General features: G+C 33.0%; 3 protein-coding genes across 3 annotated transcripts; 2 read left to right on the top strand and 1 right to left on the bottom strand.

Annotated features, from left to right (window-relative positions):
* Positions 1-2,970, top strand: LOC146168286 (RAC-beta serine/threonine-protein kinase-like). Its single transcript, XM_083391941.1, has 2 exons — positions 1-199; positions 2,505-2,970. The coding sequence occupies exons 1-2, from the start codon at positions 65-67 to the stop codon at positions 2,721-2,723; spliced, it is 354 nt and encodes a 117-aa protein (XP_083248067.1). The 5' UTR covers positions 1-64; the 3' UTR covers positions 2,724-2,970.
* On the top strand, positions 2,755-4,396 carry LOC146168285 (UPF0669 protein v1g209471-like). Its single transcript, XM_083391930.1, has one exon. The coding sequence runs from the start codon at positions 3,238-3,240 to the stop codon at positions 3,850-3,852; it is 615 nt and encodes a 204-aa protein (XP_083248056.1). The 5' UTR covers positions 2,755-3,237; the 3' UTR covers positions 3,853-4,396.
* On the bottom strand, positions 3,848-26,337 carry LOC146168284 (tRNA (32-2'-O)-methyltransferase regulator THADA-like). Its single transcript, XM_083391919.1, has 18 exons — positions 26,133-26,337; positions 25,880-25,964; positions 20,626-20,810; positions 20,322-20,435; positions 20,064-20,204; positions 19,776-19,974; positions 19,362-19,489; positions 18,438-19,268; positions 18,149-18,367; positions 16,306-18,088; positions 12,000-12,301; positions 11,197-11,796; positions 10,961-11,122; positions 10,777-10,883; positions 7,560-7,647; positions 6,306-6,411; positions 5,725-5,843; positions 3,848-5,667 (listed from the first exon to the last, which is right to left on the bottom strand). Exons 1-18 carry the CDS (start codon positions 26,205-26,207, stop codon positions 5,608-5,610), a joined length of 5,304 nt encoding a protein of 1,767 aa, XP_083248045.1. The 5' UTR covers positions 26,208-26,337; the 3' UTR covers positions 3,848-5,607.

The following is a 26,337-nucleotide window of genomic DNA, read 5'->3' as shown; positions in this document are numbered from 1 at the left end:
TTTCTGTTAATTACTAGTGATTTTTCTTTGGTTTAGGGTAAATGTTGTAAATCGTTTTAAAAACATGTCATTTGATGTAAATGATATTAACATAACGAAATCCGGTTGGTTAGAAAAGCGATGCAAGTATACTAAAAAGTGGAAACACATGTGGTTTTCGTTAAGGTCGTCTCAACTTATGTATGGATTGAGTGAACAGGTGGGATAAAAACTTTGGATAACATTTTCTTTGCCTACTTGAACATTACGTATTTCTGTAATTCAAACAAAAAATACATCGTTTTTGAGGGTTAAAGGTATTATCAGAGGTGGCCAAACAGTCTACATGCAGCTCTTCAACCTGTTTTGTGCAGCTCTTACGTTCTGGTTGTATTTCAATTTTTTAATGTTTCGTGTAATTTCTCATCTAGTGTGCTTAATTTTTTTTCAATTTAAACTACTTAAATCTAAATTTGTTTTGCAATTTATGCGAGACTTATTTCAGTTTTAAATACATTTGTCTTTTTAAGGGACTTTTGTGGCCCTACCATTATATGGATTTATGCTTGCTGTTAGTTGCATATTTGCATACAAGACTTATTTCATGGTCAATAGATTTTAGAAACTTTAACAGCATGATGGCATTTATTTAGGAAGTCGTGCAGCATGGATCACAGAGTTTACCTAATAACATGTGCTGGATCATGTTGCATCTATTTATCAATTTTCTGTAAGCAGAACTATGGTAAAAGCTTGTGGCCTTGTACATCTTTTAACATTCAAGATTAAGCCAACTCTTGTATTCTTATATAGTTAAGTTAGAGTGGAGATAATGTACTCAGTTTATGCACAGGACCCTCCCTATGTGCGATCAGCCTGCCAGCTAAAATACTTTTCTACCAGTATATATTTAATGCAGACAGAAACAGCAAACAAATGCTAGCAACTGTATTGTTTGTGTTTTGCCTTTACAAAGTAATTGACTTCAAATGACAGCCGGTGTTTTTCAAATTTATATGGCCTTATCATAGCCAGGATGGTGTGAAAGCAGTGTCGGTATAGCAAAAAAGGAGAAGGTGGCAAAAAAGACAAGACAAGGCTGACAAGCCAGATCAATATTAAATAAGACAGAATTTATGTTTTATACAAGCTTAGTTTTTGTACTGTGTAAACCATATTTACACTGCTTCCACTGCTTTAAACTCCTGCCACTGATTTTGCTTTTAGTTCTGTTGTGTTTTTTACTTTATTATTAGTTGTGACTTGTCACCAACCAGTTTTCATACTTTTGAGACTAAAGATGCCATTATTGGTGAAAAGTAACTTTATTTAAAAAGGACTGATCTCAAGTTTTAAAGAATAGTTTGAAAAATACTTGCTTTCATTTGAGGATATTGTTACTATTTAAGGACTGGCAAAATCTTTGTGGTATAAATACGAGTTTGCTATTGTCTATTCCAAGGGTTCCTATTGTTTTTGAGCTGCACTCACTTTAAGACACAATTTCACTAAAACAAAAATAGGTTTTCGCAATTTGCCAAAAAAATATTGATGATGTTACTGGAACTGAATACAAGAAAAGAGCCAGAAGCAAAATTGGGGGCCTGAGACAAATAGCTTGTAAAGGGTTTTAACTTATTACACCAATGTGGTCAGATAAAATAAAAGGATCATGCAATTAAACATGTAATGTAAGAACTAGGGATGTTCAAAGTAGAATCCCAAGGTATTCTAGAATAATGGGTTTCGAACCTAGAATAACGAATCCAGAATAGCGAATCCTAGTATATTTTTATTTAATTATTTAACCTCATGTGTTTGGGGAAGAGATTAATCTTAAATTATTTAAATTATGACGTCACTTTGTGACGTACCTTGTGACAATATCTCTGAAAAATTTTTGTGCGCCCCTTAAACACAAATCCTTGATTTAGCAATTTTATTAGTGGGGTCCATTAACAAAGGGTAATTTATTCAGAAGGTATGCTTGTTTTAGTTGTTTTTTTTAGCATAGGAGTAACTTTAAGTAATACCTCTTAGTTGATACCCTACTCATCCAACATTATTTTGTGAAACTCGAAATATTGCATTTTTTCCTTATGGGGTCCGTTTTGCCCCGCCTTCCCCTAAATAGGCAAATTTTTTCGCCAGTCTCTTAACGGTTGTTTTCATTTGCGCACAAGTTCAACAATACCAGAAAGTTTCTAGAGCTTATATATCTTTGACGATGCTCTGTGACATCATTTTTAAACTTTTCATGCCCCGACCAAACGAAAATCGTTGATTTATTCCTGGCATGCATGTAGCCTACTTATTTATGTTGCCCGCGTTGTTGTCATCCTTGGACCACCCTGGTTTAGTAAAAGGCACAAACTTTTTTTTAGATAAATCATTTGTTTGAAAAACAGAAATAAAAAATGTGAGTTGGTGTATGTTTTTTATGTTCAATTTACAATTATTATACTATTTCTGATCCTGGCCACATATATAAGTACCTCTTCAAGCTTAACTGTTTTTATTTGCAGGGCCCCTTTAAGTTAATACCACTACATGGGACAGTTATAGAAGAATATAAAATAAAGGGACTAAGAAATGTCTTCAGATTACGACCACCCAAAAGCAACAGAGACTATATTATTCAAGCGCCAAATCAGTTTGAAGAAGAAAGATGGATGCAGGCAATATGCTTTGCGAAAGTCGGGGCAAATGTAAATGAATCCTCTTCAATGTGTGCCATGCAATAGAAAGTAGACATATTAAATTTTCTTTTATTTGTTTACTATTATTGTTCTTGAATCCAGGTAAATGAGTATGATGTGCAATTAACAAGACATTTTTGTCTGGGTTTTTATTTGTGCCTTAAGTGAGAATGTGATATATGTATTTGTCAAAAAATATTATCAAGTTTTAAAACACTTCTTTTTGTAATAGGAAACATTTGCGCAATGTTATTTTTATTAGATAACATAATATAAGGTGCAAGTTTTCTTATTTTTATTCGTAGTTTCAGTGTTTGTTATATTTATTTTTGTTTTATTTGGTATTATTTTTTACAAACACTTGTTTGTGTTGAATATTTAACATGCTATTTTAAATTTAGCAAAGTCAATTTTATAAGAAAATGTACATTTTAAGACTTGTTGTATGTAGATGCCTACACTTATAGGTTTTACAGATGTTTAAGCAAGAGTGTAAGTTAACAATAGGAATTGTGTATCTCTTTGTTGATTAACTGTTATTACTTTTTATCTGTCTTGAATGTTTATTAGAAAATACAGTAGTAAGCTGTTATGTAGCTTAAGTATGTTTAAGGTTTTGACACTGTTAATAACATTTGAACTCTTCCTTCTTGGACAATGTCAAGATGATGCTAGCACAAAGTTAGTTCATGTGCAGACATTCCATGGTGAAATTGGTGCTTCTAATTTCACATACTACAAACTTACACTAAATGGACATGTGGTTGTTTGCTTAAATTCATATGTAGGGGATGCGGATCTTTACTTGTCTACTGAAACTCTGAAGCCAACATGGGAAGACTACACAATGAAGTCAGACACTTGTCTCGAAGACACTGTGATAGTGCATAGTTTTTATCAACGACCAGTTGGTATTGGAGTATATGGCTACATAAACAATGAAATTTCAAAGTTTCAATTAAGTGTTTATATTGATGAAGGCAAAGCTAACTACTATCCAGAAGCAGAAGACCAAGGAAAAAGCACAACAGATTTTAAACTTTTTGGCAGCAAAACTCAAGAATTTTTTAATGATCAAAGGACTTTACCTCAAGATGAGGAAGAATCACTGCTTTGGAACTTTTTTGTTGGTTTTCTTAAATTTCTATTTGATATTTTAGTCAATGTAGCTTGAGCATATTCACGAGGGTCATGTGTTTTTGTTGCTCAAGTTATAAGGAAACTAACTTTCATTATAGGGGGTCTGCGATTAAAATATGGACAAAGCTTTTAGCTTGAATATTTTTCTACAGACCATTTTACATGTGCCCATTCCACTTGTTCTTGCAAAACGCCTAAAATTTTGGCATTGTCATTTGACAAGACATCGGCTAACAATTATTGTTATCTGTAATTAATTTTTTTATCCTGCACACTGCAATAAACTTTTAGTTAAACTTTCTTCAGTAAAATAAAACAGCTGTGCTGTGCCATGTAGTTTATCTAGTGAAGAATATCTTTCTGTTAACTATTTTTACATAAAATGGGTTAGTCACAGCTTGACCAACTTTTAATGAAATGTGATTCAGGTTGGAAAGGCCATTGATACACGCACCAACAAAGCATATTAGTGCAGACAAAAAGGTTTGATTTAGTGTTGCCAATTGTGTACTGTCCTTTTTATTCTGGTGTTTAATTGTAAAATTCTTTCTACATATGGAATAAATTAAACTATTATATTTGCTGATGTGTCGATCATAACAATTAGAAAAAGGTGACAGAGAAAAACACGGTCGACCCAGGACAGGTGCAAGAGACAAAAGATAGCGTTTAGTCTACAACATATGACCTAAATGGATTAAAAAATAGCCGCTTTGGACAGTGAGTTTTTTTAAAAAGGGGGGGTCCCGAATTTTCAACTTGGGGAATTCCCCGACGGGACGTTAATGACGTCATAAAATAGTGACGGATATTACGTCATAAAATAGCAAATGTGATGACGTAATAAATAATACCGCTTAGTGTGCAATCTTTAACCAAGTAAACCGAAAACAAGACCGTGAAATATATGTGTGATTGATTTTGGTAGATCCATGTACGGGACTACGCTAAATTACAAGCACGTCTTTCGCCACCTGCAATACTAAACGAAGATCATTTTCCCGGGTGTTATTGGACCAGTACAACATAAAAAAATGTAAACAAAACGGACGTATAAAAGTCATTCGCGCGAAGCGCGAAAATTTTTCGCACTTACGTAGTTAAAATAGTCGAAAAGTATATGAAATGGCACACTGCGAGAAACATCAGCACCGCCTAACTCAACGTTATAAGCGAGAAAAAGGCGGAGACCGCTTGATTTATTGTTGTTAATTGTCGAACACACACTTCCTAATCAGCCAACTTGAACGAATAAGGAAATGCGAGAGAAAAAAATATCCTGCGTTTACGGTCGACCAAACAAAAGACGAAAAAGGCGTTTTGTGTTTGATTTTGGTTTCGGACAGTTTAAGACGCGTGACTCAATTACATTTAAAAACACGCAGCTTCGGACGGTGAGTTTAAACGCTGACAAAAACGAACAAAAAACGATATTGTCACTTACAAAAGGATACGCCACTGAGTGTAACAAACACACCTCAATTAGCTAAACAATTTAGAAATTGCGGAACCCCTGGACTGTACTAGCGAAACCCTGGTTGAAAACCACTGTAGAAGACGATTTGAGGAAAAAAGTTAAAAGTAGGTGCATGTCCGATACTTGACTTTACATTGCGATACCAATATTTTGGACAAAAAGTATTGCGATCTGATACCAAATGACGTCATTCAGCAAAGGAAAATGGGTGGTAAAAACTGGATTATCACATCCTTGCATATATAGGCTATGTCAATCAAAGTATGACACCTGCATCAATTCGTTTTTATTCTAGGATGTGTTTTGAAAATATTAGGAAGGTATGACAACTTCAATTTCTTCAACAAGCTTCTTCACTACAAAACACTTCACCTAGAAATTTAATATTAATTGTGTTTTTGTTTACCTTCATTTTAAAAAACAACTCACCTTTCTAAATGTGCTTATTTGTTCCTTAAGCTCTAGAGTCTTGTTGCATTTAGTAAATAAACAAATCAATTTTATAAAAGTTAGAATACAGAAAACACTCTCAAGCCAAACTTTAGTTTCTAAAAAAAATATCACAGTAGGTGTTGTAAGTGTCCTCAGCAAATTGAACAATAAATTTACCATGGTGCAACAAATTACCTATATTTAGCCAAGGGCTAACATATGTTCTTACCTAATAATTCCGACTAGAAAAATTACAAATCAAGGCAATTTTTTTAAGAAACACACTACCACAAAAAATGAATGAAATTTAACATTAAGTCTAAATATTAGAAACAAGAAGTTTATCAAATTTTTTTTTTACAAATAAACTACCAAAATGGATATAGGGGCATATCCAGCATAACAAACTTGTTATTACTTGGTTGAGGGTTAAATTAAAAATACTAATTTCATATTACCACATTATCATATTTTTCATATACTGATTTTACTTTCTATAACTAGAATTAAATGAAGTTTAAAAGGAGAGAAAATGTGGGTTAACAAGCTTCCAGTATAGAATTAGATACTATATTTACCCCCATAAATCTTTTCTGTTTGCAATTGTTTTAAACTTTGAGTAGCCTTATTAAGATTTGTGTCAATCCATGCACAAGAGTCCAATATCAAATTTTCAAGCAGGTCCTAAAATAAAAATAAAATATTTTGGGATAATATTACAAAATAAGTATCTTTTAACTGTAGGTACATTGAGATATTGTAGATTTACTGTATGGTATGTAAAAGCAGTTACAATTAATCACCTATTTAAATGCACCCACTTAAGGTAACACCTTTCCCAGTAATAAAGTCCATCTTAATATTTTTTAACCAATATATGCTATAATATATATACTTGTTGTAAAATTTTTCAGACAACTGACAGTTCTGTAAAGTACACTTTGGGGCTTTTAGTATCACTTTTTCTTTGCTCTGTTGAATTAGGTTAGAGGTTCTGTAGCAGTGGTGCGTGGGAGAAACTCCCCACTAGGGGGCTTCCCTACTTAAATAAACTAATTTTTTTCAGTTTTACACAAGTAACTGCAAAAAACTTTTACGCTTTCTCATGATTCAGACCTTTGGCAACCATTTCCATTAAATTAGACTATAAACTCCTTTATTTCAAGTAATACACAAATGTTTGTTATGTGCCTAATGTCACTTGAAAATTTGTGCAAACTTCACTAAATCAATTGTAATTTTTTGCGTGCTTTCAAATCTAAATGGAAGTTTGCAAAAAAACTTGCTTAGAAACAGCTTATCTTTCGCAGATTTTCTTTTGTATCCTCTTATGTATTGCTTAAATAATGTTATAAAAAAAATTTGCCTTTAGCGAAACTCTTAGGGCACCATTTGTTTGTCACCAGAAGCCTGACAAAATTCTGCTAGCCTGGCCTTCAGGAAGTCCCATCCTCTGTAGTAAGACACTTTGATACCACTATACCTGTTCAACACTTCAAGGTGCTAATTGATATGTGCTAAACGTTTTACTCAAGATTACATCAATTCACTCAACCTTTCATGTTTAATTTAAAGTATATATAGTGGAAAAAAGGTAGGATTTTATTCATAGTTAACTTAATAAAAATAATACAGCTTTAAATTTATGTACACAAATGGGTGGTGTATTTTAATACCAAATTTTTTCTTAAAAACAATTGTTACAGACACAAACAAAACTTTTTAGGTGCCTAAATGTTTCATATTATTGTAAACTGCTTTAAGGTTAATTTTGAAAACTTCCTTGTACGTAGCTTACAACTGAAATAAAAATAACCTTTTAAATAATTCACCTTGATGTAAGGTTCAAACATCTGTGCAATGTAAATGGGTTCAAAAAACGGATTGAAAGGCTCCTGGTCAAACAAGTTTGATCCAGCCCTAGAAAATAAGTCTACATTAATGATTTTATACTTTTTAAATGACTGGATAAAACACCCAGTTTTGCTTAGGATAAATTGGGTAGTTAAATGTTAATATACAGAAATTTATTTAAAAAAACTTGACATAATAATATTTGCAAAATATTTTAGAAAAACAAAGATTATGTGGACTATAATTTGTGATATTGTCAGAGCGTCAAAGATTTTTGCACCTGAGTTAAAACATGCATAACACATAGTTAGGGAAGGGAGCATGTCCTTGTGTCCCCCTGAATCTGCCTCTGCTAGGCGGGTATTTACAATGTGAAAAAGTACTATTCTTCACAAACCTAACATTTCTCATTGCAAACAATAAAATCTTAATTTAATAGTTATTAGAGTCTATTCTAAATTGAGACTCAAATTAAAAAAAGGCCTGTTAAATCGCCTGTTGGATATAAAAAATGGACGTGAGGGTCATACAATGTAACCCATTGTTGTTTCTAGAGTGATTAAATTAAGAACATACATTGGGTATCTGGCCTTTTTCAGAAGATGTTTCTTTGGTATTGCTGGAGTGTAGACTTGCTTAACTGTGCTTAATCAGATAAAAGTATAGAAGTAAATGAAACCACAAAGTAAAAGTGCAGGGTTTGGGTTGAGTTAGCTTTTACGTTCAAGTGGTGTCAAAGTTCTTATTATTATATTATTCCCAGTTTTGCAAGTACAAAGGGCGATTTTAACCCGGCTTTTTTAGATTGACTGTGCACCGTAACACGCTCCAATAATGAAAAATATGAAGTGACTTTGTGTTAACTGCTGTACATACTGTTCCGCCAATAGAAAACTGAACTACAGATTAACAAATTGAGGTTTATGATTTACCAGTTTTAACTGAAAAGTGTTAACTTCCGCACATTTAGTTTTATTTTAGGGAAAGTGACCAATTAATTTTGATATTTTAAAATGAATTCAAGGCCAAGCAGGTAAAATGTAATGTTTTGAGATAAATACAAAAGTTTTGCACAAGTTAAGAGCCGCTATTTACAAATAAAAAATCCAGTAGTGTTTCTCGAACATTTTTAAAGCACTCTAATACTAAACGTTGAGTACAGTAGCAAAGCTTAATTTAAAAATGTATAAGACATTAGTATCAGTAAGTTAGAATATACTTAAAATAATCCGAAATTTTACTCAGAACTATCTGAAAAAATGTAACTATATAAAACCACTGCACTTGGTGACTAAAGGTCAAACAGAGACTAATGGTTTGAGAAACAATGCCCTAAAGCAGGGTTTCACAAACTTTCTAGCTCTTCAACCAGATTTAAGAAAGTTAATAGAACGGTGTAGCCCATACATGTAAATAATTTTATACATGTAAAAATAAACAAATAAATGTCAATTAAGATGCCCTACTACAAATAAGTGGAATAATAAGTGGAATCCGCAAGCTTCTGATAATCGCCATTTTCAGCGTCTAGAATACACAAAACGTAAAATTTTAAACCCCAGACCCCCTAGGTGATTTGGGTTACTGATCATGTGACACAGTGCCGTATCCAGGGGGCCCCTTTTTGTGAGTGTTATTATCGTTTTTTTTTTTTTGTTAGGTTTTAACAACCCGCCGAAGCTGCAATGTTTTAATGTAATTGGGTCACGCATGCGTCTTAAGCTAATGCTTAATCAAAATCTATTATTATCAAATTTGACAATTAACAACGCCAAGTCAAACCGCATTTCTTTTTTCGCGCTAAAAACATTGAAGTTAGGCGCAGTTAATGTTCTTCGCTGTTCGCTATCTGCTCTAATATTCGATATTGGTTAACAACGGATTTTTTGCAACTGAAGCAGATTCTTAAAAAGTGGTATAATGATGGCTGTCATGCGCGTTTCAAAGTCGCCAGTATTAAGTTATGATAGTTAACGCAAAATTATTCTCTATAAGCGTATTCTAAGACCATGTGTTATTTTCCATCAACCGCAGCTTGTATTTTAGCTGACTTGGCATAATAACACCCAGGAGAAAATATTTTCGTTCAGTAACTGCAGAGAGCGAAAGCGTGCCTGTAATTTAATGCTAGTCCCAAACATGGAACTCAGGAATACGCGCTGCTGATAGTAAATCTATCACATATACATATTTTGCGGTCTTGGTTTAGTTTTACACCTGGCAGGAGTGTCAACGCACCTGTTCGCTTTTGCTTGACGTTAGTTGTTTCTCATTAGAAAGTTTTATGACTAATAGAAAATAGGGGAATTCCCTAAGTTGAAAATTCGGGACACCCCCCCTTTGAAACGGTCACGCTACGCGCCTGGACGTGTTTGATGTTTGTTAAATAAGTTATCCATTTGTGGACTGATGACAAAACAATGCAGGACGACGAATATCCTCAATAGTTTTTAAATAATATTAGCATTTGGACATAATAATCCTTAATCTTGAGAATGCGGCTACTAACTAATATAATATGTTGTGCTGAAGGGCAACAGTTCTTTAAAAGCTAGGTTAGAAATGGTTGAGTACTCAATTCTTGCTTTTACTTAAAAATTACATAAATTCTGTTTTAAAATTTCCAGTTGCAAGCTTCTGTGACTTTATAACAAATTTTTCTTGGGCTTAAAATGACATTGTCTGGATAAAGGGTAGTAAATCATCTGTTGCAGTAAACATATTTCCAAAATACCAATTTTTGTTTTATTTATTTTATATTATAAGCATTTATTTGAATGCTCCAACTTTGACTTCAAACTTAAAAATATTGCATTTTATATTAAGAGATGAAGAGATGTGTTCAACACACATACAGTAGTAGCTGTGCCAACCTATTGTTTCTTTAGGCTGAATTGCTTCAAATTTTCAGTATGGATTGCTTTATTTTGTTACCAGACAAAACGCAGGTGGACTTCGTACATTATTGTCCTTATTGTTGGAGGAATTATTTTGTTACCAGTTAGAATTAAACTGTTAAATACTCTATTTACCCTTGGCAACGCCACTTGTTTCATCTAGTTTTATTGCCCCAAGAATAATAATGTGCAATAAGATAAATGACATTATTCTTAGGACTGATTGGTGATAAAAGTGTACTCTGAATAAAAATCGGTTAATAATAAATTTCTGTCCTGTTTTAAACATGCAACCCACCTGTCAGCTGAGTTATTAGAAATGCATGCTTCAGTTATGAAATCACACAAAATATCCAAAATACAAAATTGTGGACCAAATCTTGAAACAGCATCTTTCAAAATATACTGAAATTTCATAACATATATCTTGATTATAACACTAAAAACCCTCAAACTTTCTAAAAATATATTTTGGTTCTTACCTGTATTGAAATATTGTTGCAAAACGAAGCGCTCTGACTGCCAGACATTTTAGAAGCAAACAAACAGGCTTCCTTGCGGATATTATGTTGCTCATCATTTAAAAGATATATTGCAGTTACATAAACATTACTTGCAATATGCATACACTCTTGTTGATACTCCTAGGTAATAAAATTATTTGCTACAATATTTTTGAACAAACAGGTAAAGTATGTAACCAAACAAAGAAACTTACCTCAGAAAATGCATTCAAATATATATATTTAATATAATTTAAAACATTTAATCCAGTTATAGCAAGGGCAGAAGCTGATGATAGTCTTAGTGGTTCAGAAGCTCTGAATTTGGAAGTGTGCTTTACAATTTCTTGAGACCACATCTTTATTCTTTTTAACTGGTGTGTTATTTGTGCATCATATTCCATTTGAGGAATTGTTGTGGCAAGCATTACTGAAATCGCTTTTATTGTCAAACATTTAGTAGATAGGCTTAATGTTCTTGAAAGTAATTCAGTAACCCACAAAAGTATTTCATATTCAAAACGAATTAGTATGTCTGTGGTGGAACACACTGTGATAAAGAACTCTAGCAATATATTGTTGCAAGTGTTTGTTTTGATAAGTGCAAAAATATTTGTTGCCATGCTGCTTGCCATTGTAGTGGTTACACCACAAGGACGGGAACAGTATTTCTGTAACCAACATTTAAGGAAATTTTCTTTGCTTAAATATGTTGCACTAGTTTTCCAAAGTATACTGTTATCAGATATTGCAAAATCAGATTTATAATCAAAAAAAAGTTTCAAGACTTTTTCCACAAATATTTCAGCAGCTGCCTGAAAGATAAAAAAAGTATTTTAATATATTCCGGAAATATGAAAGCAATTGAGTGTTTTTTATCAAGAAACTATTGTTTTTGTTATTTTAAATTCTGTAATTCAAGCTAATTTAAATTTTCTGTCATGTTTCCTATGTAAATATGCAAACAACATTTGCATTGTGTTTTAAGATTGATTGGCATACCATGTCACATATTTACCTGTTTATAAAATTCTGGCTCTATTTGTTCCATCATTAACTGAAGTTCACCAATAAGTTTGCTGAAGTACAAATCATATGTTTTCACCAAACTGCTTTTACTGATTTGAACGACAACAGCAATATATGTTGCAGCTGTCAATAGACAGGGATTATTAAAAGCGATCCAACCCCTTTGCATACAACAGAGAAATAGTGGTGCGAGTTCAGAAATGTTTTGCTGTTGATCCTTAAATCCGCATATCCCAATAATAACTTCAAGCCAGCCATGAAGCGAATTCTGTTTAACACTTTGTTGAGTTTCTAAATATCAGAATAGAGTTAATTTACATATATAAAATTAACTTTTTGGTACAACAAATTAGGGTTGGCAAGCCTGTCAATTGACCACACTTTATTTAACCGGTCAAATACTCATATTGGATTCAAAAGTTTTTTAAAGGTTGTTTTGTAATTTAAGTTTTTAACAATCTTCATTGTAACTTTTTTAAAGAAATAAAATAGAAAATCGTAGGGTTTACCTGATGCAAACACATGTTCTGTGGTAATAACTTAGTGTTTGTAATAGCAAAGTAGATTTATTTTGTTTAGTTTAGAATAAATGCATGTATATGATAAATCGCAACACTGGTTGGGGTATACCACAATCTCAGGCTACTTAGAAATTTAGAAGAACCAAATCCTTTGTCTTCAGTGCACCCTGGCGATGATTTAGAGAATTCAGATAGTGACAAAAGTTGTGATGAGAAGAAAACATATTTTTTACTGATGCATTTACTTGTTGTTAAATTTCGTTAACAAATTTGTTGGTTTAACTTGGTGGTTGTAGTAAAGATAAAAGTTACTACAATACTGCTATAGTATTGCTTGCAAGATGGGTATGGTTTTGCAAAAATTCTTATTGATAGTCAAAAAATAATTGTTTTTGTATTACAAACCATTGTACTTAAGCCAAAACGTTCTTATACTTACTTAAAGGTAAAAGGTTTATTTTGATAATGTGTATAGTATTTGACCAATATTTGACCTATTTGATGAGTATTTGACCGGGATTTTATTTTTATGCCCAACCCTACAACAAATACATACCACTGTTTTTTATAATATTATGTCTATACAGATATTTTAGAAATCCCAAGTTAAGGTTGTTCGTTTGTTATTCACTAGACTAGACACTGAATAGACAACTGATCTGAAAATTTAACATGCAAAATAACCCTGAACTTTTGGTTTAACTGTTTCAATCTATTAACAATATTGATACACCATGGTGGTGGATCTCAACCTTTTTTGCAGTGACAAATACAAAATTTAAAGCTTTAAGACCAAAAATAAGGAAACCATATTACTTTGTTCACTAAGCAAACACATTTGTTTCTCAAAAAAAAAAGAGCAAAAATTGAACATTGAGTTTTGCAATAATTCTAATTTAATACTTTACATTACTGGTTTTCAAACTTTTTTGTGGCACACTAATAAACTAAAGCAAACATCTACAGAAGGATCTGGCATACAGTTTGAGAAGAACTGCTTTATACTTTCGATGTTGTGTCAGCCTTGAAAACTCTAAATCCCTTCTCACATTAGAGATTACTTGTAAGTATTTTATCATAAAAAACGGTGATGGTTTACTGGATTGTAACCAAATGATGGCAAATTGTATTGTAAAATGTTATTTTTTATCATATTAATAACAAATGCGCGTAAACAACACAAAGAAGCATTGTAAATTATCTAAAACAGCGCTTGATGGATGAGTCAGGTCCTATACTGCAAAAAGATGAATGTGGATGAAACAGATGGGCTACGAACAAGATTTTGTAAACCAGGTGCAGCGCATATGAGATTTTGGTTACACTTTAGCTTAAGACGTGTGACCTAATTACGTTAAAAACATTGTCTTTTGGGATGTTGAGTAAAACCCTTACTAAAACGAACAAAAACAATAACATCACTAACCAAAAGGGGGGTCAACCTGAAGTTAGCGATTGCACACTAAGAGGTAATTATTTTTTGTAACACGTCATTAAAATCACTAATTTAGGACGTCATACCTGTCACTATTTTATGATGTCAATATTCATTAACATCAGCAGGAAAATTTGAGAATTCCCTAAGATTGAATTCCATCCCTCCCCCAATTTTTTTTTGTGATTTTCTGCATGTATTTGAGATCCTCTTTTACCCGGCCTGCCACAACAGTTTTTGTTTCTCATGTAGCCGGCTGTAATAAATAATTCCCCACACCTGCTTTAGCCTATCCTTCAAGGATTTATCTTAAATTTTGATTGTTTAATAAAAGATAATTTGAGTAAAGCTTTGACTTTTGGGAATAATTTACCTGAATAATTGCAAAACATACTATTTTAAAAAATTGTGAATTTTTTTAAGCAGACCTGGGCAACATAAGGCCCGGCGGCCAGATCCCGCCCGCCAAACGATTTAATCTGGGTCGCTTCTTACAATACATACACTAAGCGAAAATAAGGGCGAGTTTTTTTATGTATGGTTGTATTGTATCAGACACACGGCTGTATCTAGAAAATCAAAAAGTGAAAGGGGTCCCAAATTTTCAACTTCCCCTATTTTCCGTCTGACGTTAATGAATAATCATGTCATAAAATAGTGACGGGTATGACAGCATAAAAGAAAAATAATAAGACACAGCCAGTTAAAGTCCAGCAAAAGAAAACACGTGCATCAAAACCGCTTAGTGTGCAATTGTTAACTTTAGACGAAAACTAAGCCAAAACCAGGAAATATGTGTGATTGATTTTGGTAGAATCGTGTTTCGACTATCAGCATCGCAGTTTCCTAAGTTCAATGTACAGGACTACGCTAAAAATTAAGTAAGTGACATTATCGTTTTTGTTGGTTTTTGTCAGAGTTTTACTCACCGTTCAAAGATGCATGTTTTTAAATGTAATTGGGTCACGCATCTTAAGCTAATGCGACACCAAAATCAAACGCAAAACGCCGTTTTTCGTCTTTTGTTTGGTCGACCGTAAACGTTGGATAGTTTTTCTCTTTCGTCTTTCGTTATTTGTTCGGGTTGGCTAATCAGCAAGTGTGTGTTCGACAATTAATAATATAAATCCAGCGATTTCTGCATTTTTCTCTCTGAAAATCGAGTTAGACGGTGCAGATGTTTCTCGCTGTTTGTTATCTGCGTTAATATCAGATGTTGGTGTAAGACTGGGGTCGGCAACCTACTGTAATTCATCGGGCCCGTCGCCCCTTTGACAACCTATAAACGAGTTCATTTCAAATACTTTTTGACTATTTTAACTACATAAGTGTGCGAATGATCTTACTACGTCCGGTTTGTTAACGTTTTGATGCTGTATTTTGAACTAGATCAGCGCTTCTTTAATGTTGCGCCATGAAAAGCTGCTAAGTGCGTCGCGGACAAACCGAAAACGTATTCAAAAATATTTGACATATATTTTTTAACATTTTTCATTTTCGGCAATGTAATAAAAACTTGCAAGAAATTTAAAAAAAATGCCAATATACCAAAAAAAAATCGCGCTTGATTCGCTCTCCAGGTGCGCCTAAACCTAAAACGGTTTCCAAACGCTGAACTAGATTAACTAACCATTAAAGTTATACAGTTTCTTTGAAGTAGTTTTATATGTCGCGCTAATCGAAAAACACCCAGGAAAAACGGTTTAGCCTAGTCCCGAACGTGGATCTACCAAAATCAATCACACATATTTCACGGTCTTGTTTTAGTTTTTCGCCTAAAGTTAATGATTGCACACTAAGCGGTTTCGCAGCTGGCGCCTGGCAGGATTGTCGATAACGCACGTGTTTGCCGTCTAAATGTTCACTTTTGTTGAACGTTAATTGGCTGTTTCGGATGATTTTTTTCGTGTTTATGACGTCATTACCATCGCTATTTTATGACGTCATTAACTTCAGACGAAAAAACAATGGGGAATTCCCTAAGTTGAAAATTCAGAACCCCCCTTTTTGAATTTCTTGATACGCCCCTGAACACCAGTATATAAAATAATGTACATTTTTATCTGTGCTCAATGCATAACGAACCCCTCTAAGTCTAATTAAAGTTTACATTTTAAAACAAATATTGTCATAATTTTTTTAAATCGATTTAAATTGCATATTTGCGCACAACTCCTAACGTAATAACAGAGTATGACATTATATTGCAGATATTTAGGATTCTATTTTTGACCCGGCCCGCCACAATATTTTAGGTTTCTCATTCGACTCGCTGTTAAAAAAATAACCCAACCCTGATTTAAAGGCTAAATACATTAGGTATTTACATGAATTCTTACCCAAGGTAGTGTTATCAGTAGGTAGGTTCTCCATAAAATTGCACGCCATATCTACAATTTGGAAGAGTGAATGCAAGTTGAGTATGGCCTTTACAGAGGTTATTCTTGTCAGGTAGCATGGTGATTGAACTAAAATTTTTAAACATTTAGATAACCTTAAAATTTTATTAATTTTAAATGTTTCTTGTTTGTTGTAAAGCTTTGAAATAATGGATAGGATTGGATAAACTCCAGGATTGACTTTGATACACTTTTTTGACTCACAAGTTATTTCAGTGCAGTGCTTTTCTAAAACTTCTAGCATAAAATTTAAAAGTTCAGGGTACCATGAAAAAAATTCTGTGACAGACAAAGAGTTGCATGACATGGTAAAATGTTTTTCCTCAATGTGTTTTTGGCCCAACATTTTGTTTGCCACAACACTTAACAATTGAGTGCCTGCATTTCGCACTGCCCAATCATGATTTAGACAAGAAATTCCAAGCTTGAATGTTGTAACTGCATATGGAGTTACACATAAACGAAGAGTTGTGTTTTGAAATAAATGTTTCAAAATGTACAAAGCATGTACTCCAAGTAACTCTGCCCCATTTGCATCACTCTCTTCGGCATTCAGTAAAGTTTCTACACATGTAATCATAGTATGAAATGTTTTAGCTATCAGTTGCGGTTGTCTTTTGGATATTACACTTGCAGATAAAATTGCCTCAGTAATAAACGGCAGTCCAGCGGATCTTCTTGTAATAGTGCTGCAACAAACTACTGATTCACCAACATTTCTTGATGTAAATAAGTCAAAAACAGTATCAATAAGCTGAATTGCAACTGTTTGCATATTTATAATATTTGATGCAAATAAATGAATACATACCAAGGTTAAACAATCTGAACAGCTTTCCACTATACCTTGGTGCCTGCAAAATGTTAAAATAGATACAAATAATTGGCAAATTTGTTGAAGCATTGTAACAACAAAGTTAGGAGGAATAGAATGAAACATTTTTATGCAGAGCATCGCAACGGAAGAAAGAGCTTTGCAGGAATTCTTCATGCAGAGCCAGCTACAAGAAAGGATAACATCGTAATCCTTAGTAAGAAAGAGATCTTTGTTCAAATCGCTTTGACTATGAGCACTGCTCCTAGATATCAATTTAAAAATTCTTGAATGAATTTCCTTAAAATCAGCAGAGGCAATGTAAGTGTCATCCTTAACACAACTAAAAATCCTGATCAAAGTAAAGTGCACAATGGTGCAAATATCAGTTACAATGCTAGAAAGCAAAGCACAAAGTTTGGCATGTGTGACATTATTAATATGGCACTGGTTAATGCAGTTGGAAATTACATCACTACACTTTGACAGAGCTAGTAACCAGCCAAACAGTGGATAGGAAAAGGAAGCTTGCAAATAATTTTCTTGCAGTTCTTTGAAGTGTTTGTAAATGTTTTTCATAACAACCTTATTGAGGTAAGAGATTATATTTTGTAATTTATGGTTTTCTTTATCATCTTGAGCCTGTGACTTAACAAAAAATGAAATTTTAAAGATCAGTTGGATAATTGTTGCACCACTTTCTGCATCTTGTGATTTTGGACTTTCTAATAAATGTATGGCATCATCATGCATTTCAGGTAAATGAATTTTAAGAACATTTTTTGGGAAATAATCCAAAAGAATCGAAACTGCCATTTCTCTTATCTCAGGAACAACATCTTTTAGCATCCTTACAAAAATAGCAGCATCTGAGGAATTTACCAAAGTTGCCTTAATTTCCTTCAGTAACTGCAAAAGAAAAAACAAATTCATTTATCTGAATAAATTAGTTTCCCAAACAATACTAACCATAAGAACTTTTTCAAGTTCAGAATGAGGAAGAATGGATTTGGTGTTTTTTGACTGAATAGGCAGCAATGAATGCAACAATATTTTATATATGCTTAAGGCGGTGTGTCTGCGTTGGTAAGATCCGATTTGCCTGAGATAAGTCTTGCACTGGTCAATTAACCATCGTAGGAAACTCATGCAGTCTTCACAGTATTCATTTAGGTTATTTTGCTGAACCTAAAAGTAAGCATTTTTGGATTAGATTATTATCAAAATTTTGATTATAAAGTGGTGCTCAACAATTTACCTTTTTTAAAGATGAACTAAGAGTCGCTAAAATCCTTTGTGTAAAAATATTAATGCTAAACGAGAGTTCATTCCGAAAAGAAACTGAATCACAGTTCATATTTAGTGGGAGGTATTCTGTCACAAGAGAGAATTCTTCCTTACTGATGATTTCAGACGGCTTGTTGCCCTTACAAAGGAGAGACCAAGCATCAGATCGTGTGTTGTTATCAAAAGAGGTAATGCCTGATATAAATATTCTTTGGTCAAGTTGAGAAAATGAAACAATTGCATTAATTCTAGCACACTTCATAACTCCCAAAATAGCAGAAAGACATAAAACTTTTTTCTCTAAACTAAGGTTATCATACAACCAAGTATCATGAAGTTTTAACATGATTTCATTGTAAATATCGGAACCCAATATCAAACTGGGTGTCACCCAATAATGTAGAGCATTTATCACTATGTGATTAGATTTACACAGAAGTGCTTTCATAAGGCTTGGTGCAAAAAATTCCTGCCATAAGGACAATAACTTTTCATCCTTATGACTTGATAATACAGCTTGCATACAGGATTTGTATATTCTTGACACAATGGGCGCTAAATGGTTAATAGCAAGACATGGAAGAACTGTGCAAAAAAAGGAAGGATTCTCCTGAAGAAATAAGTTGTAACCCTGTTCTTTGATCAGCACTGATAGCACACTATATCTCCCCTTTACATATATTGAAGTTGATAAAGCATGATCCAAACAAATTTGAAGTAAACTACAATTAGAAGCAGATTCTTTGTCCACTTCCAACATAGAGTCCAAAATTAATAATACCTTGTCCAAGATTCCTTTGATCTACAAATAAAAGAAACAACCATATAACCATAACATATCACAGGCTAAAACTTTACATGTTATATTATTTTTGATATACTAATACTAACTAACAGGATTGTCCCAGTTTTCCCATATCATCTTTAAACTTTTGGCAATAATCAAATCTTTCTCCATATATTGTAAACACACATTTTCCAATAATAGTAGTGACCTGTAAGCTTTCCACCAAATCAACATTCCTAAATAAACAAACAAACTGTCCAGCTCAATTGGCACTTTTGTCGTATTCCATTACTTGGGAAGGGATTACTTCCAAGGGTTTGGAATTAGTGTTTTTGGCAACAAGAAAAAGTTTTTTTATAATAAAAATGAAATACTACTTCCATATTTTGTTGTGTGGGCTACATGAGACGATTGGCCCTTGATTTCTGCACAACTTTTGAGAAAAAAGTGTGCCAGTACACTTAGCAGAAACACTCCTGTAAATTTGTTTTTCTAGATTAATTTTATTAAAAGCATATTTACCTCTAAAGCCATGATATTGCAAAGTTTGGTTTTCATCTTTGCAAAACTTTAACAGCTTTTCAAAGGTAACTTGAAATACTTTTAAATTTAAAACCTGGTGAAATAAGATAGAGGGGTTGCAACAACTGATCACACCAATAATTATCCACAACTCTGATACTGGTGACAAACAAGTTTCCAAGAAAATATTAGGAAATATCTAAAAGTAAGAAAGTAATTGAAATATGGTTATGGTCAAACAGAATTACTATTATATTACTAAATATCTTATAATTATTTAACCCTTACCTCCACCAAATTTATGTCATCAGTACCTTCACCGTTCAATAACAAAATAAATGACTTAGCAGCAAGATGTGTATTTGGAAAGTAATCAAGTATGTATCCAATGACAGTCCCACCTAATTGAGCCAAATCATTTGGAGTTGACTAAAAATAAAGTGAGTAAATATGAAAAAATATTGGTAGCATAAACATGTTGAAGTAGCTATTAACCTTGAGTATACAGTATTATATATTATATATGGTTAAGTATTTTACCCATACTTTTTGGTCTATAACACTGACAAGGATTATTTTAATGATTTTAGTTAAAACCATTTTGAAATCATTTTTGTCCAATACCAATGCATGAATTGACACTTTGTAATGTTGCAAAATCTGCAATGGCAATATTATAATCTTTTAGGTTACAATATAAAGTATATATGTTTTAAAATACGCTACTTAACTTGTGAACAGCTTAATATACAAGCCACTATTAAACAAAAAAAAACTTAAAAAAAAACATTTATTTTCTTACTTGTATTTAACATTGCTTAAGTTAATGAAAAATATTTAAACTCATTACCTGTAAACATAACTTTATGTATGCATACGTTATATCATCAACATCCAACTCTGTTGTGTTTTTTTCCAAAAAATGAAGAATTTTGCAAAACAGAGTAGGTATATGACCAATTAATATATTTCTAAATTCAACTGTTTCAACAATAAGAGTAGACAAAAATGTTACATCCTCCTTTTTAATATAACCTGAAAAAAATGGAGAGATTAATCACATTAAGTGAATCAACCTCAAATACAATAAATTGATGCATGTAGTTAATGGTCATATTAAAAACTATCATTCTTGTTTAGAAAAAGTTGCTCTCTCACTGTTTATTAATTTTTCACTATGTGCGGCAGGCGCAAAAATTTTGCACATAGCTTTACGGAAGACCTTTAATTTATGTCTTGAATTTATTTTATTCTGTCCACATTAATATCAAGAATACCTAGGAACAGTATTGCTTTTTAGCCATCCATTATAATAACGTTGTAACCAGAACATTTGTGTTTGCTTGAGATAGAATTTTGGAACACACCTAACTTAACTATTGATAAAAGTTTCAAGATGCTAAAAAAAATTAAAAAAAACAAAAATATAGTTATTTTCAAATAAGATTAAGTGAAAATCTATTCACTAAGGGTGTTAAAGGATGGTAATTAGCTTTATGACCCTTTTTTGTGAATAAAAACTACATGTAGCTGAAATAAAATCAATTTGTCAATTTTTTTATTTGTAGTAGCTTGAATAAAACTAATTGAACACTTAAAAGTAGGGTAATTCAATTTAAACTTGCAAAAAAGTGATTGAGTGGGCTCCAGAAGACAACTAGATATTGAAATCTGTTTAATAACAATTAATTCAACTGTTTGCTTGCACACTCCAGGGAAACAAAAGCAAAAAATGCCTGTGGGAACACTGAGCTCTGTTTTCCTCATAGAAATTGGCATACTTGTATTGTGGTTGCACAAAAGAAAACAGAGTCATGCATATGTTACGGCAATTTACTAGAGAAAAAGGTAATTAGTCTATATGCAATGCAGCAATTAAGGTTATTTACAAAACAGTAAAAATGGCAGTTATAAAAGCATATCAGTTATCAAATTGTGTAAACCGCATATTGCTATGCTAAATATGCACCATCATATTCGCTGAACTTTTAAAGTTCCTGGGACCTTTTTGAATCTGTACAAATGCTTACTAAATACCAACCATAAAAACTGACTTTGCTCAAAGACTAGAGCTTTGTTTGTTAATCTATTTTCCCTTGAGGCATGCAAATAATGCGAGCAGAGAAAGCGCGATTTTTTAGATATATTGATAAATATGCTGTTTCTACCAGGCATAATGTACTAAAATAAAGCCTTTTTTTATCAACGCCAGTTAAAACTCCGAAAAATGTCGCTCTGTTCATTGTGTATTGGCCACCAAGGGTGATATTATCTACTATACAAAGTAGATAAAAAGTTTGTCGGGCGGTTGGTCGACAGTCCACACGTTCAAACGCGTTTTAGGGAAACGGAGACAGACAAAGCAACGTCGCTCCTACTACTCCCTCTTAAGCGAGTAGCGGGCGATTGGTTAAAATACATCGAAAGTGTGCTCCCAGACAGAAAAACTACTGTTTCTTTCTATGAGAGAAAATCCGCATCTCAAGGGAGTGCCGACGCAATCTGGTCACAGGTTAGCATTTTTATTTTCAAGGCGTTTTTTTTAGTAATTCTGGATCAATAAATGTCGCTGCATACATTATTGCAGTGTATAAAAAAACGGGTAAAACGAGTAATTTAATTTCAATCCTTATAAGTGACGACCAGCACTTTGGTGATTTACAATAGGCTACACGAAAAGGCAAAAAAACATAAAATGTTATGAAATTTACTGTTACCGAATGTATGCACTGTTCCAAGTAAAGACTTAAGTTTTCTAGCAGTATGTTTAACCATGCAAGATTTAGGCAGAGTTAAAAAAATATTGCGTTTGTTGTCCCAGTTTAAAGCAAATTTACTTATCAATTGAGGTTTTCTTTCAGTGGATGTCGAACAAATACTGCTACCACACGGGTCGTATACTAAACATGCTTTGATTAAACATCAGGAAACCTACACGGATATCGTACAACAAGCCTTCTCCAAGCAATGTTGTGATAGTGTTGAGGCCTAGGCCTAATGGCTTGACTACAATGTGTTTAACCACGCAATATTTTGCGGAGTTTTGCAAAATATTGCGTTTATTGCAGCAGTTTAACAGTAAACATTTGTTTTTATTTGCTTAAATATCACGCTATCAAACAAGTCTGAACAATTCCTGTTACAACCTAAACTTTTATGTTTGAGAGTTATTCTCAATTGACAAAATTCACAGGTTTTCGTTACTTAAACAGGGTTGGGATTAAGCACTCGCCCGCTCGCCAATGCGAGTGCAAATCGCTCCGGGCGAGTGCTGATTGACACCCACTCACCCGACTGGTGAATGGCTTTGGCGAGAAATTTGACTAGTTGGCATAGGACAACTTGTGTTGTGCCACATTAAAGAATAATATTAACTAGCGACACAAATAATAAGGTTAATCGAAGTAACAATCGAAGCCCGTAATTAGGACTTTTTGTCCTGTTTTTTTTAAATCGTTAAAAGGCAAACAATCAAAAATGTCATTGCTGCAGTGGTAAATAGTTATGAGGTTTATTGTTAAGCTTAAACGTTGTTAATTTTTAAATGTTTAACCCGGTCGTTGACGCCTTTGGAAAAGATTGGACTTGCGATGTACCCAGCGATAAAAATTTACTTTACTAGATTTATTGAATTGTTTGTATAAGAAATTATAAGCAATCGCTGTAGTTTTTGGTAACAATAAGTTCTAATAATATTTGTAAGCAGTGTTTTTTAGGATGAATTGATGGGCCGACACGGCCCACTGAACACTACAATATTTTGAAATATCGCCTACTTGTGCACTACAGCTGAGAATTAGCTATTAGTCTACGTAAACGTATGTGGTTGCAATCTCTTAAAGTTTATGTCGTGTAACCAAGCCAAATCTAAAAAAATAGCTGTCTGTAAATAGCAATTACTGTATGTTTAGATACAAATCAACAGTATGGCAGAATGCTGGCGACTTGGCGACTATGTCGGCCGAAGAATCAGCCAGAAAACCGAAGAAATTGGTGTAAAAAAAATTTAAGTAAAAAAAAAAAAATTTGAAAAAAAAGTATTTTTTTCTTTTTTTTTCGAAAAAAATTTTTTGAAAAGTTTTTTTAACACCCAATTTACAAAATACCTTGTGGTTGTTTCCAAACATATTTAATAACATTTATTTTTGAACAGCGGAATTATGTAATAACATAACACACTACAATTGGCAGAAATCAGCATATTAAGGATGTACCAGTCTATGCTTCTCCACCTAAGGCCTAGCCCTAAAGTATATTTTTGGTTGTTTAATTACGCAAATGCAAAAATTTTTCACGCTTCGCGCGTACTTTAGCCTGGTTTTGCAAGGTTTATGTGTCTTTGTTTTCAACAAATCTATCCCAAAGGTAATATGCATACTATGGGGCATGTTGCAATGTGACTGTGACAATTTCTATTAAATTTTATCATAAATATCATTATTTCGAGCAATATAGATTCAAAATTTATCCAAAGAATAATTTTTCGTGATTTTCAATCTGGTTTTGAGCAGCACGTTTTCACACAAATTTGCCTGAAAACAAATTATCTATGTACCACTTTTAAAGCAAGAAAAGCAGACATGTACGTACACCCCTAGGCCCCAGGTTGTACCTTCACATGTCCATTATGTATTAGTTAATGACTTAATGTCTAAAAATGTTCGCGCCTTCGGCGCTACGTTTTGTTGTCCAATTTACTTAATAGCCTTGTTTATCGCCAAAACTTGGCAAGGTTCAAACATTCCTTAGGCCAGGGATGTCCAACATTTTATTATAGTGGGCCGCAGAACCTATTACGTTTCAAGATTAAGTATTGCTCTTTAGAGTTATAACGGGCCTTTAGAATTATATATGTGTATATTTACCCATCCTATACTATTACTGCGCCCCTAAAAGCTGACTGGTACATTTTAATTAGGCTAATATTGAAGGTTTAAAATACTACTTGGGAGTAAAAATGACTAGCGGGCAGCACAAAAATTTTAGACGGGCCGCAATGTGGCCCGCGGGCCGCAGGTTGGACATCCCTGCCTTAGGCAAACACATCATTTAAGTTTAGGGGCGCAACCAAAAACCAAAGAATTTTCGCCAAAAATGCTTGTCACCAGAAGGCTGGCAAGATTCTGCCGTTTCTTAAACTTTGGACGGACAACTATCCCAGGGAGATTATTGAATTCCTTAGTTGATAAGGAGGACTTAAAAACCAATCAAAATTTTGCACATATTCGGTTTCCAGGAGGGTGTATCGACTGTGCCTGTGCGAGATCTAGTTTCTTGCCCTAAAGACCATGAAGTTCCATTTTCTAACAATTTGCTTACTTTTACAGCTAGGCCCAACAGTTCTTTATACAATAGATCATGGCTAAAAGTTACAGTCCATGGTGCGGATGATATACCTCTTACTTCCCCAACTCCTAAAGTTTCCCCACCTGTTTCTTCTACTGGTTTGCAAATAAGACATTTATTACAAATTCAGAAACCTATAAAACAGTTTGAGGAATAGGCTTTTTGAAAATAAACCACAATAATTGTTGAACGAAATAATTCTCTTTTAATTATTTACAATGGAAAAAGGTGGTGAACTTGTGTTTGGTATATAATGTTTATTTAAAACAAACGTAATCTAAAAAAAGTTCACCATAACTAGGTTGGTATTGGTGCCGATCCAATACCAAAACTATAGAGGTATGTATTTCAGTCATGATTTGCAATCCAACACTGAGATTTCTATATAAAAAAATGAACCTAATATAACTAAGCCTCCTATGCTAATAATTTATTTGTCTCGTAAGCATGAAATGAAAAGCTTTAAACATTTTAATTCCATCTGTTAACTGTCTTGATACTATTATAACTGTGTGAGATACTGTAAACTTTTTAATTTTATCTCTTGTAGCCTTATCAAGTAATATTCCCTTATATTACCCCACTATCTTGCCAACCATTAAGTCATAATGTAGGGGACTGGTGTCCATTGAATTTTGTCAGGCTAGTAAGCGAACTGCATTTTATAAGTATAAAGTAGTAGCTTTACATTTGGTTAAAATACTAATGCCAGTTTGCAAATGACTAAAGCAAATGAAAAAAATCTTAAAAAAACTTACATTGTGATTGTAAAAAGTCACTAATCTCTTCTTTAAATTTACTGCTCAACACCGGATTTGTTGTAAACGATAGAGCTTTTGCACTCTAAAACAAACAGAGTAAATATTTTTAAAAAACGTATAAAAAAAGGCTAAAAACCCTTGTTATTTATTATATATTTTTAACATTACATTATTAAATATTTAAAACAATAATATTTTTATGAATTTTGTTTATAGTATGAAAAACTTACAAACAATACAAAATCCTTACAGTTAAAACTTTTTTTCTTCCCTTTGTGTCACTTGAAGCAAATTCTGTTACGAGAGATTTAAATTTGTTTTCCATAATTGATGAAAGCTCGCAGTTAAATTTAGTGCAGAATATACAGTATAAACCAGGTTTATATTTTTATCAATTTTCGTGCAAACCTTATAGATATCACTGTAACCTCAGAAAGACTTAAAATGACCAGCAT

The sequence above is a fragment of the Ascidiella aspersa genome, chromosome 1 (genome assembly GCF_963924565.1).
Source record: "Ascidiella aspersa chromosome 1, kaAscAspe10.2, whole genome shotgun sequence".
NCBI lineage: Eukaryota > Metazoa > Chordata > Ascidiacea > Phlebobranchia > Ascidiidae > Ascidiella > Ascidiella aspersa.
This window is presented reverse-complemented; position numbering and strand designations above follow the sequence as displayed.